Source organism: Pochonia chlamydosporia, chromosome 3 (assembly GCF_001653235.2).
Source record: "Pochonia chlamydosporia 170 chromosome 3, whole genome shotgun sequence".
Taxonomy (NCBI): domain Eukaryota; kingdom Fungi; phylum Ascomycota; class Sordariomycetes; order Hypocreales; family Clavicipitaceae; genus Pochonia; species Pochonia chlamydosporia.
In genome coordinates, this window is record NC_035792.1 from 1,498,250 (window position 1) to 1,520,684 (window position 22,435).

At 51.4% G+C, this 22,435-nt stretch overlaps 6 protein-coding genes across 6 annotated transcripts; 5 read left to right on the plus strand and 1 right to left on the minus strand.

Moving 5' to 3' along the window:
- On the plus strand, positions 1–2,518 carry VFPPC_04355 (DNA repair and recombination protein pif1, mitochondrial precursor; the record flags this gene model as incomplete). Its single annotated transcript, XM_022428397.1, has 2 exons — positions 1–1,159; positions 1,212–2,518. 2 exons carry the CDS (start codon positions 1–3, stop codon positions 2,516–2,518), a joined length of 2,466 nt encoding a protein of 821 aa, XP_022284463.1.
- A 935-nt stretch (positions 2,519–3,453) lies between these two features.
- VFPPC_04356 (FDF domain-containing protein) lies at positions 3,454–5,811 on the plus strand (the record flags this gene model as incomplete). Its single annotated transcript, XM_018283726.1, has 2 exons — positions 3,454–3,571; positions 3,668–5,811. The coding sequence occupies 2 exons, from the start codon at positions 3,454–3,456 to the stop codon at positions 5,809–5,811; spliced, it is 2,262 nt and encodes a 753-aa protein (XP_018144903.1).
- Positions 5,812–7,482: 1,671 nt separating this feature from the next.
- VFPPC_15774 (hypothetical protein) lies at positions 7,483–7,855 on the plus strand (the record flags this gene model as incomplete). The annotated part of the gene is made up of 2 exons (XM_022428980.1): positions 7,483–7,511; positions 7,564–7,855. The coding sequence occupies 2 exons, from the start codon at positions 7,483–7,485 to the stop codon at positions 7,853–7,855; spliced, it is 321 nt and encodes a 106-aa protein (XP_022284464.1).
- A 508-nt stretch (positions 7,856–8,363) lies between these two features.
- Positions 8,364–10,739, plus strand: VFPPC_04357 (pH signaling pathway protein; the record flags this gene model as incomplete). The annotated part of the gene is made up of 1 exon (XM_018283727.1): positions 8,364–10,739. The coding sequence occupies one exon, from the start codon at positions 8,364–8,366 to the stop codon at positions 10,737–10,739; it is 2,376 nt and encodes a 791-aa protein (XP_018144905.1).
- Positions 10,740–12,507: 1,768 nt separating this feature from the next.
- VFPPC_04358 (sphingosine N-acyltransferase lac1) lies at positions 12,508–13,836 on the plus strand (the record flags this gene model as incomplete). The annotated part of the gene is made up of 1 exon (XM_018283728.1): positions 12,508–13,836. The coding sequence occupies one exon, from the start codon at positions 12,508–12,510 to the stop codon at positions 13,834–13,836; it is 1,329 nt and encodes a 442-aa protein (XP_018144906.1).
- Positions 13,837–15,772: 1,936 nt separating this feature from the next.
- VFPPC_04359 (heavy metal tolerance protein precursor) lies at positions 15,773–19,019 on the minus strand (the record flags this gene model as incomplete). The annotated part of the gene is made up of 3 exons (XM_018283729.1): positions 15,773–16,172; positions 16,242–18,439; positions 18,582–19,019. 3 exons carry the CDS (start codon positions 19,017–19,019, stop codon positions 15,773–15,775), a joined length of 3,036 nt encoding a protein of 1,011 aa, XP_018144907.1.
- Between the last annotated feature and the right edge of the window lie 3,416 nt (positions 19,020–22,435).

A 22,435-nucleotide genomic window follows, 5' to 3' on the forward strand; every position in this document is an offset into this window, starting at 1 on the left:
ATGTTGAGCAGAGCCAACCAGCAATTCACGGATGCTGGCCCGACCCAGCGACAGAATCCGTCCTTGGCAAAACAGCTTCTTCCCTCAAGCAGTCCTAATTCTTCCATTGGCGATATTCGAGATCAGTTCAAAAGAACAAACTCGACGAGCTCTGCAGCCGCATTTGCACCTGTACCTTTGCCGGCACCTGCATCTGCGTCGGCGAGGACGGCACTAGACAATCGATCCATCAACACGGCACAGGGGGCTACCAGCCGAACGAATACATCCAAAGGGTCAATAGCGTCACTATACTCAGCCCAATCAAACTCTTTCAAGTCGGAACCAAGTTGTGTCGACCTCACAGGACCCGGATCTCCCCCTAAGAAGAAGACTCAGGTGCCTGTTTACTTTGCGGAAGAGGACTTTAGCGATGATGATGCCCTCGACCTCGACTTTGAGGCCCCTGCAGCTCTTCCCCCACAGCCCAAAATACAGGAGGTAGAAATTTTGCCCCCTCCCGCTACACCGGCTCATGTTGAGGCGGCGATACCGTGGTCCTCCTCTCCCGCGTCGCATTTCCTACCTCCGAACCCACAGCGAACTGCCTCCACAAATTCCACCACCTCTCAATCTTCACTGAAACGAGAATCATCTGGTGATGTCGACTCAATAGATCCTCCAGTTCAAAGGAAGGCAAAAAAGAGGGTTTTGCCAGCTAGCTTCCGCACAAACGAAGCTGATGAGGCAGACGAGGAATACAGAAGGGGTCCGGATGCTTTGAAAACTCCAGCACAAAAGGCCAAGGCACTATGGGATTCCAGCGCTAGTGCCATAAAAGAGCAGAAGAAATTGCTGAAAAATCAAAGGAATTCTCGAAATCCTGAGCTGGACCACGATGTTGTCCCAGAGAAAATGCACGATGTGGAAGCAAACGCCTCTAAATCTGTGGCCATTTCTCTCAGCGGCGAGCAAGAAAACGTACTCGATATGGTCGTCAATCAAAACCAAAGTGTTTTCTTTACTGGCCCCGCTGGTGCCGGAAAGTCTGTCCTCATGCGTGCCATTATTAACGAGTTAAAGAGGAAATATGCCAGAGATCCGGAACGGGTTGCCGTCACCGCCTCGACTGGTCTCGCTGCTTGCAACATTGGAGGCATTACACTGCATAGCTTTTCTGGTAGGCAGCTTGCAACGTACTCTTCGCGATCCTTATGCTAACGGTAAAATAGGTATTGGTTTGGGGAAAGAAGACGCCTCTACTTTAGTCAAGAAGATCAAGCGAAATCCTAAAGCCAAAACTCGTTGGCTTCGGACGAAGTGTCTAATTATTGACGAAATTTCCATGGTCGACGGAGACTTGTTTGATAAGCTGTGTCAGATTGGGCGTACAATTCGTAACAACGCCCGGCCTTGGGGAGGCATTCAACTAATCATCACTGGAGATTTCTTTCAGCTGCCCCCCGTTCCGGATAACACCAAGAATCGCGAATCCAAGTTTGCATTTGATGCGGCAACTTGGAGCACATCCATAGATCACACCATTGGGCTAACCCAAGTATTCCGCCAGCGAGACCCAGAGTTTGCTGGAATGCTCAATGAAATGCGGATTGGTAAAATCAGCGACCGCACCGTACAGGCATTCAAGGCGCTGTCTAGACCTCTCAACTTTGATGACGGCGTAGATCTGGCTGAATTATACCCGACACGTGCTCAAGTCGAAGGGTCCAACGAAAAGCGGCTGCGCGAGCTTCCAGGCAAAATTCATCGTTATGAGGCCGCTGACACGGGCGACCCTGCCATTCGAGACAAACTGCTCATGAACATGATGGCTCCAAAGGCACTTGAGCTGAAAATTGGCGCTCAGGTGATGCTAATAAAAAATCTGGACGAGTCTTTAGTGAACGGATCGTTGGGGAAAGTGATTGCGTTTTCTGACGAAAAGACATTCGAAATGGGTGGTAACAACACTTATGACGACATGATGGAAGATTCCATGGCGAAAGCTAAGCGGAAACTACAGGGTTTCAGGCGCGACTCTGATTCTGGCTCGAGCAGTCAACAGTATCCCGTGGTCCAGTTCATCTCAACAGGCGGCGTTCCTCGTGTCATTCTCTGCCAGCCAGAGGAGTGGAAGGTAGAACTACCAAACGGCGAAATTCAAGCGAAACGAAATCAATTGCCTCTGATACTGGCGTGGGCATTGTCCATCCACAAGGCGCAAGGCCAAACGCTGGAGCGAGTGACGGTGAACCTAGGCAGAGTGTTTGAAAAGGGCCAGGCGTATGTGGCGTTGAGTCGAGCTACTACCCAACATGGCCTTCGTGTTGTTGGATTTGAGAGGTCGAAAGTAATGGCTCACCCAAAGGTAGTCGAGTTCTACGGCAAACTATCCACGGTGGCCGGCGCCAGGGGGATGCCACGAACCATTGCCGACTTTATCGCGAATAGGAAAGGCGTGGCAGGTCGACCAAGCAAGGAAAGGGCAGTTATAGACTTGGATGATGAGGAAGAAGCAATGGCAGCATATGGGCATTGATGGGCAACTACGTTTCAGCAATGAAAGGAAAAGGCAAAGTAGTTTATTGTGGCCGAGACTCTGGAATGATTACATGAAGCATTTGCGGCTGGCGTTTTGGTGAACATGATGGTGGATTTGTACAAACATCTCAGAATAGGACAACGGCGATTGGGAACTTACTGTGAACATCCCTCTACTACACTCAGAACACTTAGATACATCAGATACAACGGAGTTCAACAATCATTATGGAGTAGTCTCTCAATTGTTCAAGTCGAGCCTCAGAACATGTTCACTCTTTGCTTATGTCAGCTCGGACCAAGGGTTTTGGCGGGTACCCTTATCGATAACGAATGTTACTGGCGGCGGGAGTCAGTCGGCGACGGACGTTGTCTTGGCTTGACTTCACAAAAGCCACCAACCTGTATCGCACACGGAGGACGGGTTCTTGGGGAAATATCGGTGACTTCATCCACCAAAACATTGCCAGCAAGTAGGACGATCCGACTTGATTCCGATTTGCGACCGAACTTAAATATTGTTCAGCGTCCAGGGGACGCCAACACCGACCGTATTCCCGCCCCCGAGCAACATTCGGCCTGTCTCGTGCGCCAGCAAAGACTTGGCCGCGGACTAGGAAGCAGAGCGAAATTTCCGAGGCGCGAAGGCCAAGTTGGCTCTGCTACCGAGTATTTCAGGAGCGTCGCACTTTTGATCGGCACTCTATTTGGGTTAAAGCGAGTCAAAGCAGCCGTTTGTCACGATACGAACGGATAAACCTCCCTATGCCAGGCCGCTCGTGAGGTGTGGTCAAGAGCAGGGTGTTTGTTGACGCCAAGAACTCTCAGGAGCTGTTGAAGCGACGCCTGGGAGGGCAAAGAGCAGTTTGCCTTGTGATTCAGGGGTCAAGAACTTTTGACCTCTGAGGGCTGCTTGGACGATCTCCTGTGACTATGGCGTCCCAGTTTATTGGGCTGCACATGAGGGTTGTGCTCCGTGAGCCGTCGGGCTATCGACTCACGGGATTTGTTAGCGATGTCGAGGCCGGGAGTAGCCTGACTTTAACGAACGGTACGTATCGCAAGCCTTGTTTCCTGTTGCGCAATTTTAGGGGGTGGCGGGTGCATGTTTGCTTGGGTGTGGTGTGACTGACCTACTATCTTGCAGTCTATATTGCAGCAACCAAGGAGAGGGCCACGCAGATGAAGATTGACGCTGCTAATATTGCTGATCTTTCTGAAATACCCTTCGAGCATGCCTCCCCAACTAAATATGCGTCTCCGGCGCTGGACCCTGGCCCGCCTTCATTTTCACAGCCTGCCCAACAGCAAGCCCAGCCCCAACAGCAGGCTTTTGTTGATCCGGCAATTCTAAGCGTTGGCAGACGCCCGGCATCTAATACTCCCGGGGCTGCGGCTCCAGGCTTGCAGCATAAGTCTGACAACGGAGATGCGGTGACCAGTGGTATACCGAGTATCCTCACCTCTGGGACATCCGGGAATCTGCCAGGGAGGATACGTGAGACCGACATTCTGGATTCCATTCAGGGCTTGAAAGTTGGCCGGACAAGCAATTCAGGCACGCAGACGCCTACACCGGTGGCAGCCCCGGAAACACCTTCACAAAAGAAAAAAGGCCGTTCAAAACATTCGAAACAAGCTAGGGCTAACCATACTGCTCATCATGACGGACAGGAGGCTGATGGAGCTAACATGAGTGGGCATGGCAAAGGCTGGAGACAAACACCCATCCTGCAGAGCACATCATCCTTCCAACCATTCAATTCGTTAAAGAAGAACGGCAAGAGCCGAAAAGGCCTTCCCGATAACGGCTGGGCTTCCGAGGATGTCACCGAAGAGATGGGCGACTTTGATTTCGAAAATAATCTGGCCAAGTTCGACAAGCGGACCATTTTTGACCAGATGCGCAAAGAGGACGAGATTGATGAGGCCGATCGCCTTGTATCACACAATCGACGACCCAAGCCTGGTACAGCAGGGGGCAAAAATCTACACTATACGGAAATGGTTCTCGATGTACCTTCGCCTATGGGCGGACAAAATGCCGACTTTTGGAACAGTGAGGCAGAAGTTGGAGTGAATGAGTCGGAGAGACCGAGTGGACGAGAGGCGAGGAACGGCGCAGCGTCTGCTACGGCTGCAGCAGTTCCTCTGAAACCACGAGCGGAGAGCAAATCGGGGCTTTCACGACGTTCCCAGTCCCGCAAGGCGAGTGGCGTCGTGACCAGCCAGCCGCTCAGCAGGGTTAACTCCTCTGTACGTGCATCCCAATCTTCCACCCGCTGGCCGACCCCTAAATCAGGCCACCGTGATGCTGATACCATCCTGCAGCAACGGATCGAACAGCCCGGTCTGTACCTCATCCCATCTCTCCGCCGCCTCGAAGCTATTTCCACTCTACAAATGCTCAACCTCGAAAACATTGCCGCCAACGAAATCGGCTTTTCAGAGGCGCTCATGGCAGAAAATGCCGGCCGTGGCATCGCAGAAGTAGCCGTCACAGCACTATCCGATCCGGCCATCAAGGTCCGATTTGAACTGGCGCTCGCCGCTTCACTCTCAGATACCTCCTCATCACTGAGTACTTCCACTATCGTCGTCCTCGCCGGCAACAATAAATCCGGCATCCGCGCCTTGGCAGCAGCACGACACTTGCGCAACAAGAACTTTGACGTGATAGTATGTCTCGTGGGCTTCGAGCGCGAAAAAGACCTCTTGGAAGATTTGAGACGGCAAATACAGCTGTATCGTGCATTCGGTGGTAAAGTCCACAATAAGAACGACTTTTTCGAACACCTCCGCAAATCATCCGCCTCTGGAAACCCCGTCTCCGTATCCCTCATCATAGACGCCCTCCTAGGATTAACAATATCATTTGAAGAGCTCCGGATAGGCGATCAAGCTACCGTCTACGAACTAATGGAGTGGGCGAACCGCAACGACGCATTCGTCTTGTCCGTCGACGTTCCCACGGGCATTGATCCTACATCTGGCAAAATCGCTATCATCGACGGCGCACATCTGTATGTGAAGCCACGCTATGTGGTCGCCATAGGAGCACCGAAAAAGGGCCTCTTAGAAGCTGTTACTCCCCCTTCAGATGGGGAGCCCGGCCCATTGCACAGCGGCGCTCACGAAGATGAATGGCGGTTGTTCATTGCGGATATGGGCCTTGGTAGTGCGGTGTGGAGAAAAGCAGGCACCAAGGTTCGAAAGGGCATCGACTTTGATGGTAAGTGGGTGCTGGAGATGCGATATCGTGGGAGGGAAGTTGAGTACGAGGAGGACTGAGATGGGGAGGTGTAAGTTGCATGAGATTATTCACTTTTAGCGGGAAGGGAACGGGCTTTCGGAGCGAATCTTTACTTTATGGGCTTCTCTTTTATACTATACTGGTGGCTTTGCTGCAAGGGTTGCATAGTTTGGCGTTTTATGTTGTTTAGCTCGTCGGGAGACGATGTTTCTGTACATAGTCTGGTAAATACCAATCGAATACCCTTGAAATATCCTAGCGTAAGATACCAATTGGGAATGTAGCCATCGTGGATATCTCAAGCACGGTCAATGTACAGCCGTTCTAGACATAGCATCTCATGTCGCTATATGCAATTACATCGTATCGTAGCGGAAGTCGACTCGAACTGTACATCTAGTGACTGGAAGAGTCTGTCATCTGCGCTTTTCTTATTATCATGTCAATCTACCAGCGGTGTAACATACCCTGCCCACAGTTCATCTGGTACCTCGTCTCCCCAGAAAACCAACTCCAGCCAAGACACGTGGACCGCAGTCAAGCTTTGCCAAGCAGCTGATCTGGGCGCCGAGACTTATCCCACAAAAATACTATACCAAGCAATCAACAATATCTAAATCGTGCATAAACCAATGCCAAGGGGTGCTCGCAAATACAAATACAAATAAAAAATACAAATAAAAGATGCCGCGACAAACGTGCCGCATCGTACGTGTCTCGCGGGTAAGTGTGGCGCCGCAGGAACCCAAGTTTAAATGTTGGGCAGCAAATCACATTGCCCTGAGGCGTTTTTTGGCGGCACGATCAGCGCCTCTCCGCCAGGGTGCTCTCTTTCCCCGTACTGCACATTTTGCGGTCACGAACGACTAATCTGCAATGGAGGAGGCGGCAATGAAACGGAGCGTAGAGTCGCATGTCTCAGCCGTTGTGGTGCAAGTGTATGAACCATGTTGGAGTTGACCCCGCGGTTGTGTACCGTGATGTGTCTGATCCTCGGGGAATGTTTGAGCAGAGGGTGGGAGATAGACTTTGTTCGAGAAGAGGTCCATGGGGTTTCCCCTGCGTAGGGTGCATGATGGTCAATATTGTGCAACCAATGGAGGTGAGTGGGAGGAACGGGGTATGGCCGTCGGATTGAAATGATGGATCGGAATATGGTCATGCAGGTGGTGCCAATAATAAACAATGGAAGTTTGGATGCTGTTGGTTCAATGTTCAAACATTTGCAATTGCGCATTCACCAGTGCAGGACATAAAGGCGTCCAATGGACTTGCTTGGTTTGAGCGTGTAGTGCGACGGTGGGATGCAAAGTAGGAAGGAAGGACCAAGATGCGGCATCAACTGACTGCAAAAGTGTGGACAAGTGTTTGAATAGGCACTGTACGCAGGCGATGCCATGGCTTTTTTTCACATTCGTAAGGATACTCAAGGTGAGTGAGTTAGTGATACGTCGACTACGTAGGTAGGCGGACGTCAAACGAATCCATCATTCATCCAACCACACTATTGTCTCTAGACGTGCAGGATAAGTGTCCAAAACGACAATTCGCAACAGATAGATGAGTGCTTTTTGGGTGTGCAACGCCTCCACAGTGCGGAGTTGCGAGTCGCCTGCAACGAATCAATACTTCCTTCCTCCCACCCACGACACCTTTTCTCCAGACCTAGTGTGCTCGGCGTACGTATTACACAACATGGCTTGAGGTGAATGTCGTGGGAAACAATAAGCCTGGCACCGCAACGACTTACCATCCAGGGCCTGTCTGTCCTCTTTCTTTGTCTAAGCAAGCAATGCTGGATCTTCATGCAAGCTGCAAACATCCTCCTTTGATCCCATCGGCGTGTGGTCTCGCAACGACAAGGTCTCCGTTCACGCATGGCACGGGACGCCATCTCCACAAGCCAAGAAATCCATTTTAGTGCTGAGTTCTGGTGCAGCCTGCCGCGGACTTCATACCAGCTTCAGCTCTTCGCCCCGCCACCATTTATTTGATTGGGGACCATTTGGGGATGCGAATGTCGCTGGCGTGTGGACATTTGTCGGGGCATTTCTGCATTGGTACAGCGTAAGACCAGGTTGACTCTCTTGACTCTTGAGCCTGGCTTGTCTGGTGCTACATGACCAGACCAGACGGACCGTTCATCAATCAACGACCCCAATACCACCCCTGGTGTACAGCCAGCCATTCAGCCATACGCGCAATTCTCTGCAAACCCCAAACTACAACTTCACCACAACTCGACCCGATTTTCGATCGTCGATATCTTGCACAATACGGCATACGATCTACCGATTTCTTTTGTTCAACTACGCCATCACCAACCAGCTCGAACCCGATAACGCTTGCGCGACCAAGAACAACCACGACCCGGGTCAATTTGCGGGCTAAAGCTGGTGCCGCAGGCCAACGAATCAATCGAGCCTGTCGACAATCAGTCAGACTTCTCGTCTTTTCTGTTTCCATGGCGTGCCTTTCATAGGACCAAGATACCCTTTCGTCTCTATCACGTCGACTACCGTTTACCACGGCTGTGCCGCCGTGAACCTGATCTGGTGCCAGCGCCAGTCGGGCAAAGGCAAGGCCAGCCATGTCGACGTCGACAACGAGCATCGTCCCGTCGGAGACGGGGACGGGGACGGTGATGGGGAGTGCATCCCCAATCACATCGCTCGTCTCGACGGTCCTCATGACGACTACATCAGCCATTCTCTCGGCAACGACCACGGCGCCTGATCCTGCCGATGCCACCTCGACATATTTGGGGGATGCGAGCCTCAACTCGCACGACCAGGCAAACTCACCTATGGTATCAAACCTTCGCGAACCCTTCTATGCAACGACGGTACCGATGTGTTATGCCCTGGCCGCCACGACTGTCACCGCATACATGCTCCTCATCATGCTCTTCATTACCCCCAGGTCCTTCCTGGACGGCGGGGTTGTCTATCTCGGCCGCCGATCTGGCTTCACTCACAGCTCATCCGGGGGAGATAATATCGGTGGTCGGCCATGGTTACAAAAGGTCGCTGCTCTCACCGTGGCAGTATCACTTACTATCGCAACTTACGACACATTTCATTTCGTAGCGGAGCAATATAAAAACGGGGCTCAGAATGCAGCTGTTTTGCAATCCGAGGTTATGGGCAGCATGGAGCTGAGGGTCATCCGGCTCGTGTCCAACTTTTTCCTCTGGTTAGCTCAGGCCCAGACGTTGATCCGCTTATTTCCACGTCACCGAGAAAAGGTCATCATCAAATGGGTGGCTTTTGCTCTCATCACTCTCGACCTCATCTTCTCCGCCATCAACAGCTTTAGGCATGGCGATGTTCAAAATTATAATCCTATGGCCGGTGGCTTCACCCAACCTATACCAGCTCTGAATTACATGTTTCAGTTACTCCTGGGAGTTTTATACGCAGCTTGGGTCATATACTACGCCCTGATGAAGAAGCGTTATGCCTTCTATCATCCTCTGATGAAGAACATGTGCCTTTTGGCAATCATATCCTTGGCGGCCATTCTCATCCCCATTGTTTTCTTCATTCTCGATATTTCAAATCCCACATTTGCCCGTTGGGGCGACTACGTACGATGGGTTGGAGCCGCCGCGGCAAGCGTCATCGTGTGGGAATGGGTGGAACGGATAGAAGCACTGGAACGCGAGGAAAAGAAGGGGGGAATCCTTGGCAGGGAGGTTTTTGAGGGAGAGGAGATGCTTGAAGTGAGCGCGATGGATTATCCATGGGATAGGAAACGAAAGCATCGAAAGTCTGGCAGCTTTGGTGGTCTAGGTGGTAGAGGCGGCGGAAGAGGTCGAGGCAATGATGGCCACAGCGACAACAATACGAACGGGAATGCTCCCACTGGCGGGTATAATCATACACAATCCAACGGATGGCCAACTGTGTCTGCCATTACCGGCCGGCAACGCGGACAAGCTCGCAGCACAACCCAAGGCGCGACTCCTGGGCAGACGGCACAAAGGACGGTTGGAGACATATTCCGGCCACATTGGCCTGCGCGACCCGCTGCAGCAGCAACACCGGTCAGCAGAACGGACACGCCAAGCGCTGCAAGCACCGTGTACGCTGTACGGTATCAGCCTTCTTCGGAGACGACTGGACGGACGCCCGACCCGTATGCTCGAACACCACCGGATTTACATTCTTTGCAGGTTGAGCAACAAACAAATTCGCATACCAATTCGCAAACACAACCACTACCTCAGCAAGCAACGTCAGAACTAACCAGACAGAGCAGCTCGCCTCAAACCAGCCAGACCCGCGTGGAGAGTACGTCACCCAGGCAGCAAAGCACACAAGGGGCACGACCTTCAACAAATAGCACAACAGACTTGGAGGCAAACGCTCCAATGCCGAGTCGAGCAGACCGCTGGCGAACATTTACTCACTCATCCAGTCGTCGGTCGCCTGATCGGCAGCAGCATGTCGCACCTGAAGAAACGAGCCGGCATGACACACTAGGCAGTCGGTGGGATATCAAGTCCAGGCTAGAGATGTTTGCAGCAAACCAGGCAGACAAGATTCGTGAAAAGTTTAGGCCAACGACCGATACGGACAGCCTACCGGTGACATTTATACCAGCACCTGCACGGCAAGGCACAGCTCTTGAGCAAGTACTCGAGGAGGAGGGAATAGCCCGGCGGTCAGAATCGTCAGACTCGGATGACGGGGAACCACGAAGTGCAACACAAGCTGGACATTTAGGGGTCGGCCAAAACGGCAGCGTGCCCGGAGGTCCATCGTCGGATTCAGTAAGCCCTCCTCTTTGGCCCGGAGTCAGACGGCGGTTGGTGACGTACGAAAATGATGACGAGTATTCGTACACGGACGAATCTCTAGAGGGATCAACCGACGAAGAAGACTCAGGAGAGCGTGAATCCGAAGAAAATCCCGGGCCATCGAGAGGTGGTGGCGCCGACGAATCAGTCCGGAGAGAATAAGTGCCACTTGACTGAGGGTTGCTTTCCAGCGCGGCGTTTGGGGACCAATATTACAGCATAATTTGAGGTTGAGATTGAGTACTAGGTGGGGTGGCTTTTGAGAGGCTGTTGAAGTCGGCTGCTATAGAGGAATGGCGTATCACATACAGGGCGGATCTGGACCACGGGCATGTATATTGCATATTTCTTTTTTATATGGTTGAGTCGGACAGAGAGTCGTGTCATGTTTTTTGATATCAACGGCTATGATGATGGAATCTAGCGGGCGTCTTGGAGTTTATGCACCATTGGCATCAGGGATTGGGAGGGATCACTACTGTACATTTTGTTTGTATTTATGGATGCACGGATTAGGATAGGCAGCATGTGAATTCAATTATGACAAATCTGGCTTTCGTGGTGAATCCGGTGATGACGCCAAAGTGGGACGTACAGTATGGTGGGCATGTGCCACGTTCTTGCTATCAAATGAGGACCTACCTGTACCTACCTAGTAGTAAGTAGGTTGGTAAAGGCCATGTTATCAATGACGCAAAAGTAAATCAATACACTTAAAATTGACCAGTTCAGCCCAAGCAATACATACATGCCTAGGTACACAAGAGCTCGGTAGTTCAACACAAGCAAGACACCACACAGCCCCATCAAATAAGCTCACGACAACAAAGAACAACCCAGACCACTCATCATATCCAAGACAAAACCATCGATATACGATGATACGACCATCCAGCCTATCCCTCCACACGGCACACGGTGCTCTGTGCTGCACTCGCAGATATTCAGACGAAAACCACTTGACGTGTTTTGTATCTAGTCATGGACATCCGTCTGAGCCGTGATGCGCATCTCCAGCTGCCAGTTTGGACCCCTGTCTGGGCATCGATTTTGGTCTTGGCATCGCGTATGATTGGCTAGTGCGGTTGGGTTGGTAAATTGGATGTGGAGGTCTTCTCCTTTTGTGTGGGTGAGATTTTTATGTGCCATGCGACTTGGGGGTCCGCTGGTGCCGGATGGTAGACATAATCGAAGATGGTGATTGAATTGGTGATGTTGATAGTGCGTGTTGAGTGGTGACGTGTTGGTTTATTATACTTTGTGGGATGGGATGGTTTGAGGACGGCAGATGTTTAGTGTTGAGACTTGGCAGAATGGGATGGGATGTACTCCGTAGTCTGGTGTGATGTCAGTTAGCCGCTTGTGGCTGGAGTATGGATGGGATGAATACATTGTTTGCTGATGAGGAGCTGAAACAGTGTTGCTTTGTGATGGAATACTAGATGTTTATATTCGACGACTAGTTGATAGATTCTTGATATTCCTGCGTTTATCTGGTCTCCGTATTACATGTCGTTGCTGGGTATCTCACTCAGCTCGCTCATCAACCAGGTCCTAGCGTCCGTGTCACTTAAATTCAGGGGACGAGGCTAAAAAGAAAAAAGTCTCAGCACTTGACTCCATGTCCCCAGTCCATACTCCATACTGTCTGGTCTGGTACAATAGTCGGCTTGACGTTCATCAGCCTCGGCGGCGCAAATTTAATCTCCTTTGCAGAGAAAAAAAAAAAGAGGAAGAACCCCACCGACGCGGGATCCTCTCTCCTTTGCTCTTACTCTGTCAAACCTCCATTGTCTAAATTTCCCACACCACACACTCACTCCTTCCCTATTCCATCTGCTACATCCGACGGACGAAAAACGACGACAGCATCACAGGCACAAGGTGCTGCAAACGCACAACGCACAATTCATACACATACACAGACACCATGTCGGAACCGTTTCCGCTGCTCAACAGCCCCGCCGAGCAATTGCACAGTCTGGAGGCAGAGGGCACGCGACGGCGCCGGAAATCCAGCGGCCTCGGCGGCGACATTCGCGCAGGCGACACTGGCGCCCCGGCCTTTGCCTCGAGTAAAGTCAGTCTCGACCAGACTGCCGCCTCTGCATCCTCGTCGTCATCTTCTTCCAACAATGCCGGCAGCAATTCCAAGCGACTATCCAAGCGTCGTCGGGCGCGAGGCTTGCTATCCCGCGTGCGCCAAACCTGCGTCAAGCACACCTGGGTTCTGCCCCTGGCCATCCTCTGCGTCTTCCTCTCTGGCTACGCCATCAATCCGACCGACGCGAACCCCCTCCACAACTTCATCTTCCTCTCGTACCCGTTGCCGCAAGAGGATGCCTCGAAACCGATCCAGTACGGCAAGGGGAAATGGGACATTGCCTTTGTAGCCTTCTACACCGTCGTCCTCTCCTTCACGCGCGAGTTCATCATGCAGGAGCTTCTTCGGCCGTGGGCCCGCGCCGCCGGCCTCAAGCGCAATAAGCAAGCCCGCTTCATGGAACAGGCCTACACGGCCGTCTACTTCTTGTTCCTCGGCCCCGCGGGCATGTACGTCATGTCCCGCACGCCGGTCTGGTACTTCAACACGCGCGGCATGTACGAGTCCTTCCCGCACAAGACGCACGAGGCCCCCGTCAAGTTCTACTATCTCTTCCAGGCCGCCTACTGGGCCCAGCAGGCCATTGTCCTCCTCCTCGGCATGGAGAAGCCGCGCAAGGACTTCAAGGAGCTCGTCGGCCACCACATTGTCAGTCTTGCGCTCATCGGCCTATCCTACCGCTTCCACTTCACGTACATGGGCATCGCCGTCTACACCACCCACGACATCAGCGACTTCTTCCTCGCCACCTCCAAGGTCCTCAACTACCTGGACCATCCGCTCGTCGGCCCCTACTTCTTCGTCTTTGTCTGCGTATGGGTCTACCTCCGCCACGTCATCAACCTCAAGATCCTCTGGTCTCTCTTCACCGAGTTCCGCACCGTTGGTCCCTTTGAACTCAACTGGGCGACGGAGCAGTACAAGTGCTGGCTCTCGCAGTACATCACCACCGGTCTGCTTGCCTCTCTGCAGGCCCTCAATCTCTTTTGGCTATTCTACATCATCCGCATTGCCTACCGCTTCATCCGGGATAGTACCGCGGATGACGACCGCTCCGAAGACGAAGACGAGGGTGACGAGTCGGAGCCTGTGCGCGAGAAACCTGTTCCTACATTGGAAATCAACGGCAAAGCTATCAATGGCAATTCTCACTAATTTAATCTTTACCTTTTTCATCAACAAACTTTTAACCGTACATTCGTTTTTTGAGAATGACACGAGCACGAATAGCATGAACAATCTGGAAAAACGGGAGCAACATATCAACTTTTAAAGTCCACACCTTGGGTCTACCACCAACAAAAACAGACCAAGTAATAGTTTTCACCCCCCGTGGCAAAGCATGAGACGGCGTTGGAAGGGAAATCACTCACACTCGCTTAGAGAGCTTTTGCATGTACCAACTTGGGCATTGCATCCCATAAGAGGCATGGTCCTTTTTATTTCTCTTCTTGAAACCTTTTCTTCGCATTTGGCGGCTTGTACGTAATGTGGTGTATGTATGATATGGATTGCCGCGTTTAATATATTTTTTAATGATTGTGGGCTTTTGATGGTTTCGTTTCATGTTGGCATTGTGATGTATGTATGGGTGGCGCTGGAACTGTACACCAGGGTATTGTTAGCAATATGGTATTCAAGCAGATACCTTGTCCCGTCATGCAACTACGACACCGTCATTATCTACAGTTCTTACTAGGTAACTCCGTCGATGGCATGTACTGCCATGCGGTAAAGGTACGGGTGAAACAGGACTAACATGATGTACACTTACCATCCACAAGACCATTGCCATGTCTCAAGGAAATCTCCTCGACTACAGATACATATACACACATATATTCTGCCACTCTGCCATACACACCACTGGACCATACTATCGTACCATGATGCACTCGTCTATATATGTGCATCAAGGTGCCATAGGTATTCAACTGGCGTTGTCGGACCTGAACACGTTCAAAAACTTGACCCTCCCACTATACGCCACAGTCACAATGTCCATGTCAACAGGTCGACTTGAAAATCTTCGTCATTCCTAACCTTGGTCTCTACTTGCAAGCTAAACATAATACCAAGCCCAAAACATAAAAATTATCAAGACCGCTAAACTCCGCTTGTGAAAATGTTGCCCCATTTCTTTCCTGGTACCCCTTGGCTCCCTTCCCCTTCCGTGTCCTGTCCCTTTCGTGAGCCATGCCTGTGCGTGTGCGTATTACTTTATTTTCCCCGCCCTTGCCTGGAGAGAGAAACAGGAGCAGAAAACGAAAAAAAAAAAATGGGCTAAGACCGTCAATTGCAAAATAACACATGCCATGTCTGTCCACGCTCTCTGCTTCAAACCCCTTCCCCACCCAATTCGAACCCAAGCCGTTGGTTAAGCAGCGTTCCGTACCTTTCCACGTGCCCAAAGGCACTATTCGATTCTCGAATAGAAGCAGTACACACATGTCCGGTTCCATGATCAGTACATACTGTTAGAAGGCTCAAGCTCCCGCAATAATTCGTCGCCGACACCTGTCCGCCTCTCCACCGCTCCTCATGAAGCACGCCGGTAGAACCTGGCGCGAAAAAAAATGGCAACATGTCTGATAGTCGCTGAAATAACAACCAGAAGGCCAAATTGGAAAAAAAGAATTGAAATGAAAAACTTCGTCATCGCGTCTCTATCTCGCGGTCGTTGCTAGATATGCAGTGAAAGTATTAAGTTGGATAGAATGTGGAGCGGATATGCTCAAATGTTCCCAGAGGGCACGGGGAAAAGAGTAGCTGAAAGAAAAAGTAGATTTGCTCCAAACGCCGTTCCTATGCAGTCCTGATGCGGTGTCGATCGTGATAAAAGCGAAATAATCGAGAACCTGACGAAAATGACGTCGCACACATGCATCGAAGGTATCGAGTACCTCGTCAATAGTTTCAAAGGCTGGGCCGTGGCCAAAGCCTTGCACGCCCAAGGGATATTAAAACCTGAGGCCAATTCTCGCAGATATGGCTTCCTGTACTCAATCTTCGTTTCTCTCCCACAAATCACACTGATGAGAACGCAGCTTGCGGAAACAAAGTCCCATCAGCATGAAATCTCCTTCTAGTTTTAATGTCGGTCATCCTCATGGTCGTCAGTATGAGTCGACTCAGCATCGGATGATGCTGACGACGCCGATGATGAAGCTGAGGTAGAGTCCCCTCCGTTATTGCCACGACTGGTGGCATTGCCAGAGAGGGTTCCTGAAGAGCCAAGGCTCTGGTAGTCCTCCATGGTAGCCTCCTCAGGCGTTTTCGAGCCCATGTTGGCCCTTCGCACTGCCCGTGCTGCTTTTAGATGTGCCTCTCGGGCTGCGTCCAAGGCCCGTTCAGCCCGGATCTGCTTCTCCCACATCGAGGCATAACGTCCATTGGCGTCAAGTAATTCATCATGAGTACCTCTCTCCACAATCTCACCAGCGTGTAGCACGATAATCTGGTCAGCATGAGTAATCGTGGAGAGTCGGTGTCTGCCGAAATTGGTTAGCCAAATTGAAGCTCCAGGCACAGATATCTCCTCCACATGTGTCATAACTTACGCAATTATTAGGAGAGTTCGCCCTTCTCCTATGTTCCACACATTGTCCTGAATCTCTTGCTCAGTATGGGTATCCAACGCCGATGTAGCTTCGTCCAGCATGATGATTCTAGGGTCCTTGAGGATCGTCCTAGCAATGGCTACCCGCTGCTTTTCACCGCCGCTGAGTCTCAAGCCCCTCTCTCCAACTTGAGTGTTGTATTGATCCGGGAAGCTCATGATTCGATCGTGGATGCTGGCAGCCCGGCACGCCGCATAGACTTCTTCCTCCGTGGCAGATGGATTCGCATACTGGAGATTGTACATTAGGGACTCGTTGAAAAGCGTTGTGTCTTGGGGGACAACCCCAATCTGTCGGCGCACAGACTCGATTGTCAGATCCTTGACGTCTATACCATCGAACTCAATGCTGCCTTCGTCACAGTCATAGTAGCGAAACATGTGGCGAAACAGCGTCGACTTGCCGCCACCCGATTCGCCAACAAATGCCGTTGTTGTGCCAGGGGCACACTCGAAGCTGATGTTGCGCAGGGCTGGCTTACGTCTATCATAAGCAAAGCTGACATTCTTCCAGCGGACATGACCATGGAAGTCTTCGAGAGGTACTGCATGCGGCGTATCAACCACCGTGGGCTGAATCTTGAAGAGTTCCAGCAGTCGTTCACCGGATATCATAGCTTGCTGTACCGTTCTGTAGAAGGTCCCGAAAAAGTTCAGTGGGCCCTGCAACTGGGTCAAGTATGCCACCACAGTAAACCACTGTCCCGTTGTCCGAACACCCACCGCTACTTGCCAGCCACAGACCAACGACGCGACGATCCTCCCCAAATTGAATACCAAGGTTTGACAGATATTCATCAGAACCATGCCCATCTGGACTTTAGCTTCGGCTCTCTGGAACACGCCAACCTTGTCCTGATATCGTCTGGATTCGAACTCTTCAGCATTGAAGTATTTCACAGTCTCGTAACTAGAGATTGAATCGTTTTTCACAGCCTCCTCTTCTCGATCAGCATTCGTCATTTCCCGTCTATGATCGGCACGAGTCGCCGCCATCTTGATGGTCATGTACAAATACCAACAGGTATTGACCAGGTTGATTTCGGCGTAGAATGCTCCAAAGGCCCAATAGAAGAGAATGATGGAAAGGAAAAGATCAAAAAGCATCGGAACGACTTGAAATGTCACCTGCTCAAGAAACTGGTTGATGGCGGAACCCTTGTTCAGCGCTGATAAAACTTCTCCAGTTCGCTTTGACAAGTGAAAGTCGAGGCTGAGGCAGTGTACGTGGTTAAAGGCTGCAGTGGTCAATCCTCGATAGGAGTATTGCGACACTGGAATCCAGAGAAGTGATCTCAAAGACCCCAGTAAGCCGGTTTGGCCTTGGAATATCCACAGGCCGCCCAGTAAAAGAAAATCCTTCAGAGGAAAGGTGTCGGTGGTCAGTGGTTCACCACGCTGTACACTTCGAACGGCCTCGGCGAGACTATCGACAACACGTCCAATCTGCCAGGGAACTGCCACGTTCACGCATCTTTGAACAATCACCAAAATAAAGCAGAACAGGACCTGCAACTGTAATCGGGTCGAGTCCTTTGGCCACAAATACGGAAAGAACAGCGAGTATCCGCGGACATACTCCACCCAGGTCCGGCGAGGGAGTTTCTCTGGGCGGTAAAACGCAGCTTGCTCTTCTTTGCGGGAGGTGCCATAACCGGAGGCCCGTGTGGCGCTCGACAATGTCCGCTTGCGAGATCGTCGTTCTTGTGAACCATATGTCTGACCGTTGCTCGTCTCATACGACCCATTAGCTCGTCCATTGAGCAACGGTGTAGACTCTGAACAAGGAGCTGCCGCCTCAAGCCCATGGTCGTCATGACGGACTTTCATTATCCAGGCAATGCAGAAGAAGCCGATGAGGGCCAGGAGGTGAAGAAGCCGAACAAAATAGAGAACTAGATCAATCTTTGCCCAGTAATCCACGCAACTCTCCTCATCATCGTTGGCGGAATTCGCTGTTCGAACCGAGCGAGCAAAGTGGCAATCGGCAGCCGCAATAAAGGTGGTGACGAAAAGTACAAGTTCACCACAGAGTCCCAAGACCCAGATGGCAAGATGCACAATGTTTGGGCCTTTTCTCCAGTCAAACAAGGAGAAGAGGATATACAAGTAGAAAAACGTGGAGCCGGTGACATGGACCTGTAGATTTCGTGCAACGATTAGTCAAGAAACTTCCAATGCCGCGAAGCCCAAACCGCCGGGGTAATGAAGTCCAAAGCGGGCCAAGACAACATCCGGGGTAAGTCGACTTTGTGTGTCTGGATATCAATTCGTAACATACCACGCTCCACTCGCCTGCCCACGGCAGGCCTTCTCTTGACCATTTATAAGGGTTCTCATGCCAGAAGGCATGAACAAACATTGACACGCCTGTACCAACATAGCTCAAGAATAGAATAGCCGCTAAATAGCGAAAGACATTCTTGGCTGCCGGTCCAAAGCGAGGTCCCAACTTGCGCTCGCTATCATCCCGCTTCTTACGCTTCGTAATGGGCAGAGGCTTCCCACCTGGTCCCTTGACTGTGGGTTGGACCAGGTCCTCTTCTTTCTTAGCATTGTATACGCTATACCAGGCCGCACCTGTCACAAATGCAACAAGAAGCACCAAGGAATATAGAAGTTGCGTCTGGCGAAGGATGGTATCAGTAACGCTGGTATCGTCGAACGCAGATCTTAGGTCTCTCGGATCGGGAGGCTGGTTCTCGTCGGTGGCTCCCATGGCGGACTAGAGCAAGAAGATCAGCATGTTAGCCAAAAGTCAAGGTGATGTAAGGCAAGAATGCATGTTTGGGTTCGCGAAAGTCAGAGACAAGATGCCGTTCCGGAACAAGACTGAGTCAGCCCTCGAAGGGAGGGAGAGGAGGATTCAGAGACCGCCTGCAAAGTATCCGTAATCATTGATCCAGAACTGAGAGTGATAAACAAAGAGATTGGTAATATGCTGGTTTTCGTAAAGTGTTCGATCACTCCATGTTGGTTCCTCGTACCAGTGTTCCGGTAAGGCGCGGTCGACAATACGGCAACAAAACAACTAGCAGGTTTCTTGGCCGAGACAAACAAAACACGAGTGATGGTGGGCGTTTGCGGCTACTTACAGAGAGAATTGGAGAGTCGTCAAATCACCTAGAGCAAATCATGGCCCTGCCCAAGTCAATTGGCAGCAGGTGATGATGGGCACTCGCAAATGAGCAGAGAAGCGGGTTGGGAACAAGAGAATTGCTCTCTACGATGTACCCGCAATGACGAGAGGCCAAGAGGCGAGGAGGGGGAGAAGATCGGGAGAGGAGGGAGAAGGGGACAAGAGGTTAGAGTTGGAGGAGATGTGGTGGGAAAAAAAGAATGAATGATGATGTTTGGAGAAGTTGATGTGCGGCGTCTTGCAGACAACATGTACAAACCGAGAGTCTTCTTTTGTCACTGCCACCTCAGAGGCGTCTGAGGGACCAGGTATGTCGGGTCATGCCAGGCGGAGGTGCAGTACCAGACCGTACCTGGGTACCTCGCATGTGGTGCAACGTACAACACGGTACATCAGGTGTTCTACACCAATACAATACTGACCAGGGCAGGTGCTCCCCAGTCGTAGTGGCCACCGACTAGCCCAGTCAGTGCTCCCAGGTGTCCGCCAGATGCCAAACTTGGCCACCCAGCTGGCACACAGCTGCAAGCATTTTTTTTAAGGCCTGCTCAACTCCTGCACATGTCTTGGAGCAAGGTGCACCCCCTCCACCCACCAACAGGAGGGTGGTCGAGTCTAATTCGAGCAGTCAGTCAACAAGTTCTTGACATGTCCAAAGTCATGTCCTAGCTCAGTAAGGAATCAGGTATCATGTGTCGCATTGTATGTACTCGTCTTCTTCAAGCTCCGTGTACCCGGGCACCGACACCGACACTGACACATGGCATGTCTGTCAATGTTCCGCTTGAGCCATCGAGTCGACAGGATCCAGTCGCACCCTTGGACGGATGGCTCGAGCCAGGCATTTGCTGGGAGGAGCAAGGAGCACCACACAGCACTTATAACAGCACACAATGTGCTCCGTAAGTATGTGTGTTAATAAAGTATGCAGATACTTGACTAGACTGCTCCCATCTCTCATCACTCAACTCCCCATTTTCTCACCAGACTCCTCCTCCACCGTGGTCCACCTGCACCTTGGCCTGCACCTGCAGACTGAGAGGCAAGGACCCTCGTCTCTTCCTACCCCCTGGTCCCCGGCGACCATGTCGCCGATGGGGTTTACGGAGTACGGACTGTGCGGTGGGTGTGGGCAAGGGTGTGGACCAAAGCCCGGACCAAGATGTTGGAGGGGAGCCTGGGCGTCTTGGGCGTGCAGGTTGGAGAGAGCGACACTGAGCAAGAGAATAGGGTGTGGATGGCCATCAAATGTCATGGGCAAAAGGTGAGTGCGAAATACCAACACCAGCTCTGTTCGGACGACACGAAGTCCGTTGCATATGAAGAAAAGTTTACTGATGTTGCTGTATCATGCGTACACTACAACAGGCTGAGTGAATGAATAAGTCTCTCTCTTGGTCAACAAGAGTCAACTTCTTCAGGGTATTTTGACATTGGGTTCTTTCATATTGGGTGTGTGTGCCAGAGATGGGTGTGTTTTTCAATGTCAGTCACCATCCAGAATTCGACGGGTTCACACGATGGACATGGGGGTAGGTTCTTTGGGTCCCTCCCTCCCTGGCTCTTGGGACACGCCTTGTGTAACTTCAACCACTGGGGACTCTGGGCTCTGGGCTCTGGTTGATCTGGGCATCAGTTCGGGTATGGAGACTAGGAAATGGCATGTCAAAGTCCCCAAGATTTCCAAGGCCATAATTAAAGTACTTGATCCTGGTATTCAAAGTCAACATTGAAGGAGCCGAGTGGACACATCAGGTCATGCCACGACATAGAGTCGTTGTAGTGTTCCTATCATGGCGATTAATGCTTTGTCTGTGGCATGACACGTAAACCACATTATCTGCATCGGTTTCCAAAGAGTTTATGCCCGTCATACACTTCAGCGTCCCAGTGCAAGAATGCAATCTGACTGGTAGAATCGTTCTGTAAGCGTTTCTGCTAGGCCCGGCACCAGCGTCCTCCGACCTCGAATCTTTGCCGTTTATCCACACTCCATCGCCAGGATGAGGGTGGTGCCACGGGTCCCAGGGCTCCAGTGCCCACCGTCCACCGGAAAGCCATCGTGATTGCATGATATCTTGCACAGTAGTAGTAGTAGCAACCATGGTCTTCGTATGTATGTTGTAGTATGGAGAACAGTCATCAATCATCCATCATTCGCCATTTCCAAATCGCCATTGCGTTTGAAACTCTGAAATGGACCCGCTGCGGGCGGCTGGTTGGCAACGGCACCCAAAAAGCCCGTTGGTCTCTCGCGAGTCCCTGCCTCATAATTTTCTTCTCAATTTCACGTATGTTCCGGCACGGCACTGTCTTGCTGCACAGGACATGGCTCCGGCTCCTTGGCTTCATTGAATTCGTGCAAGAGCGCCGCCAATGTTGCTCGATTGGCCATCGGGTGCCTGCTGATGTCTCCTGGGCGGCGTGTGGTGCCGCTTTGTGGAGACAAATCTGGACACAGTTACCCTCTTGGCGGTAGCGTAGCTTGATTAGCCGCCTAGTGGGGCAGCTGACTCCTGCCTCAGTCGCGCCAGAGGCCAACGGGTTGACTGGCTTGACTGGCTTGACTGCATCCAAGGGTTGCTGTTGGGATTGGTGGCAACCACAAAGGAACGAAAAGCCACGCCCGAACAGACACAGAAGCCCAGCCGTAAGAAGGAAAGTCGATATAGCTTGTTGTTGATCTCTAATGATATATCATTGTTCATCTAACACCACTGAGCGAGAGTCGCCAGGACTGCATTTTCAGCTATGAAGTCAACGAGTATGGAGAACAACGTCCCCTCACTTGCGTGAACGGCCAGATGAACGGGCACGACATCGAAGCGGCCCAATGGAGAATAACCACCGGAGCATTTGCATGACTGGGTTTAAAGAACAAAAATACGCCACTGCTCTCGCCTCGGGCACACTCAATGTCGAGAACTGCCCGGTGTACGAAGAAATGTGCACGGAATACACAGACTTGCGACCTCAGAGTCGTTGGACGACGGCAT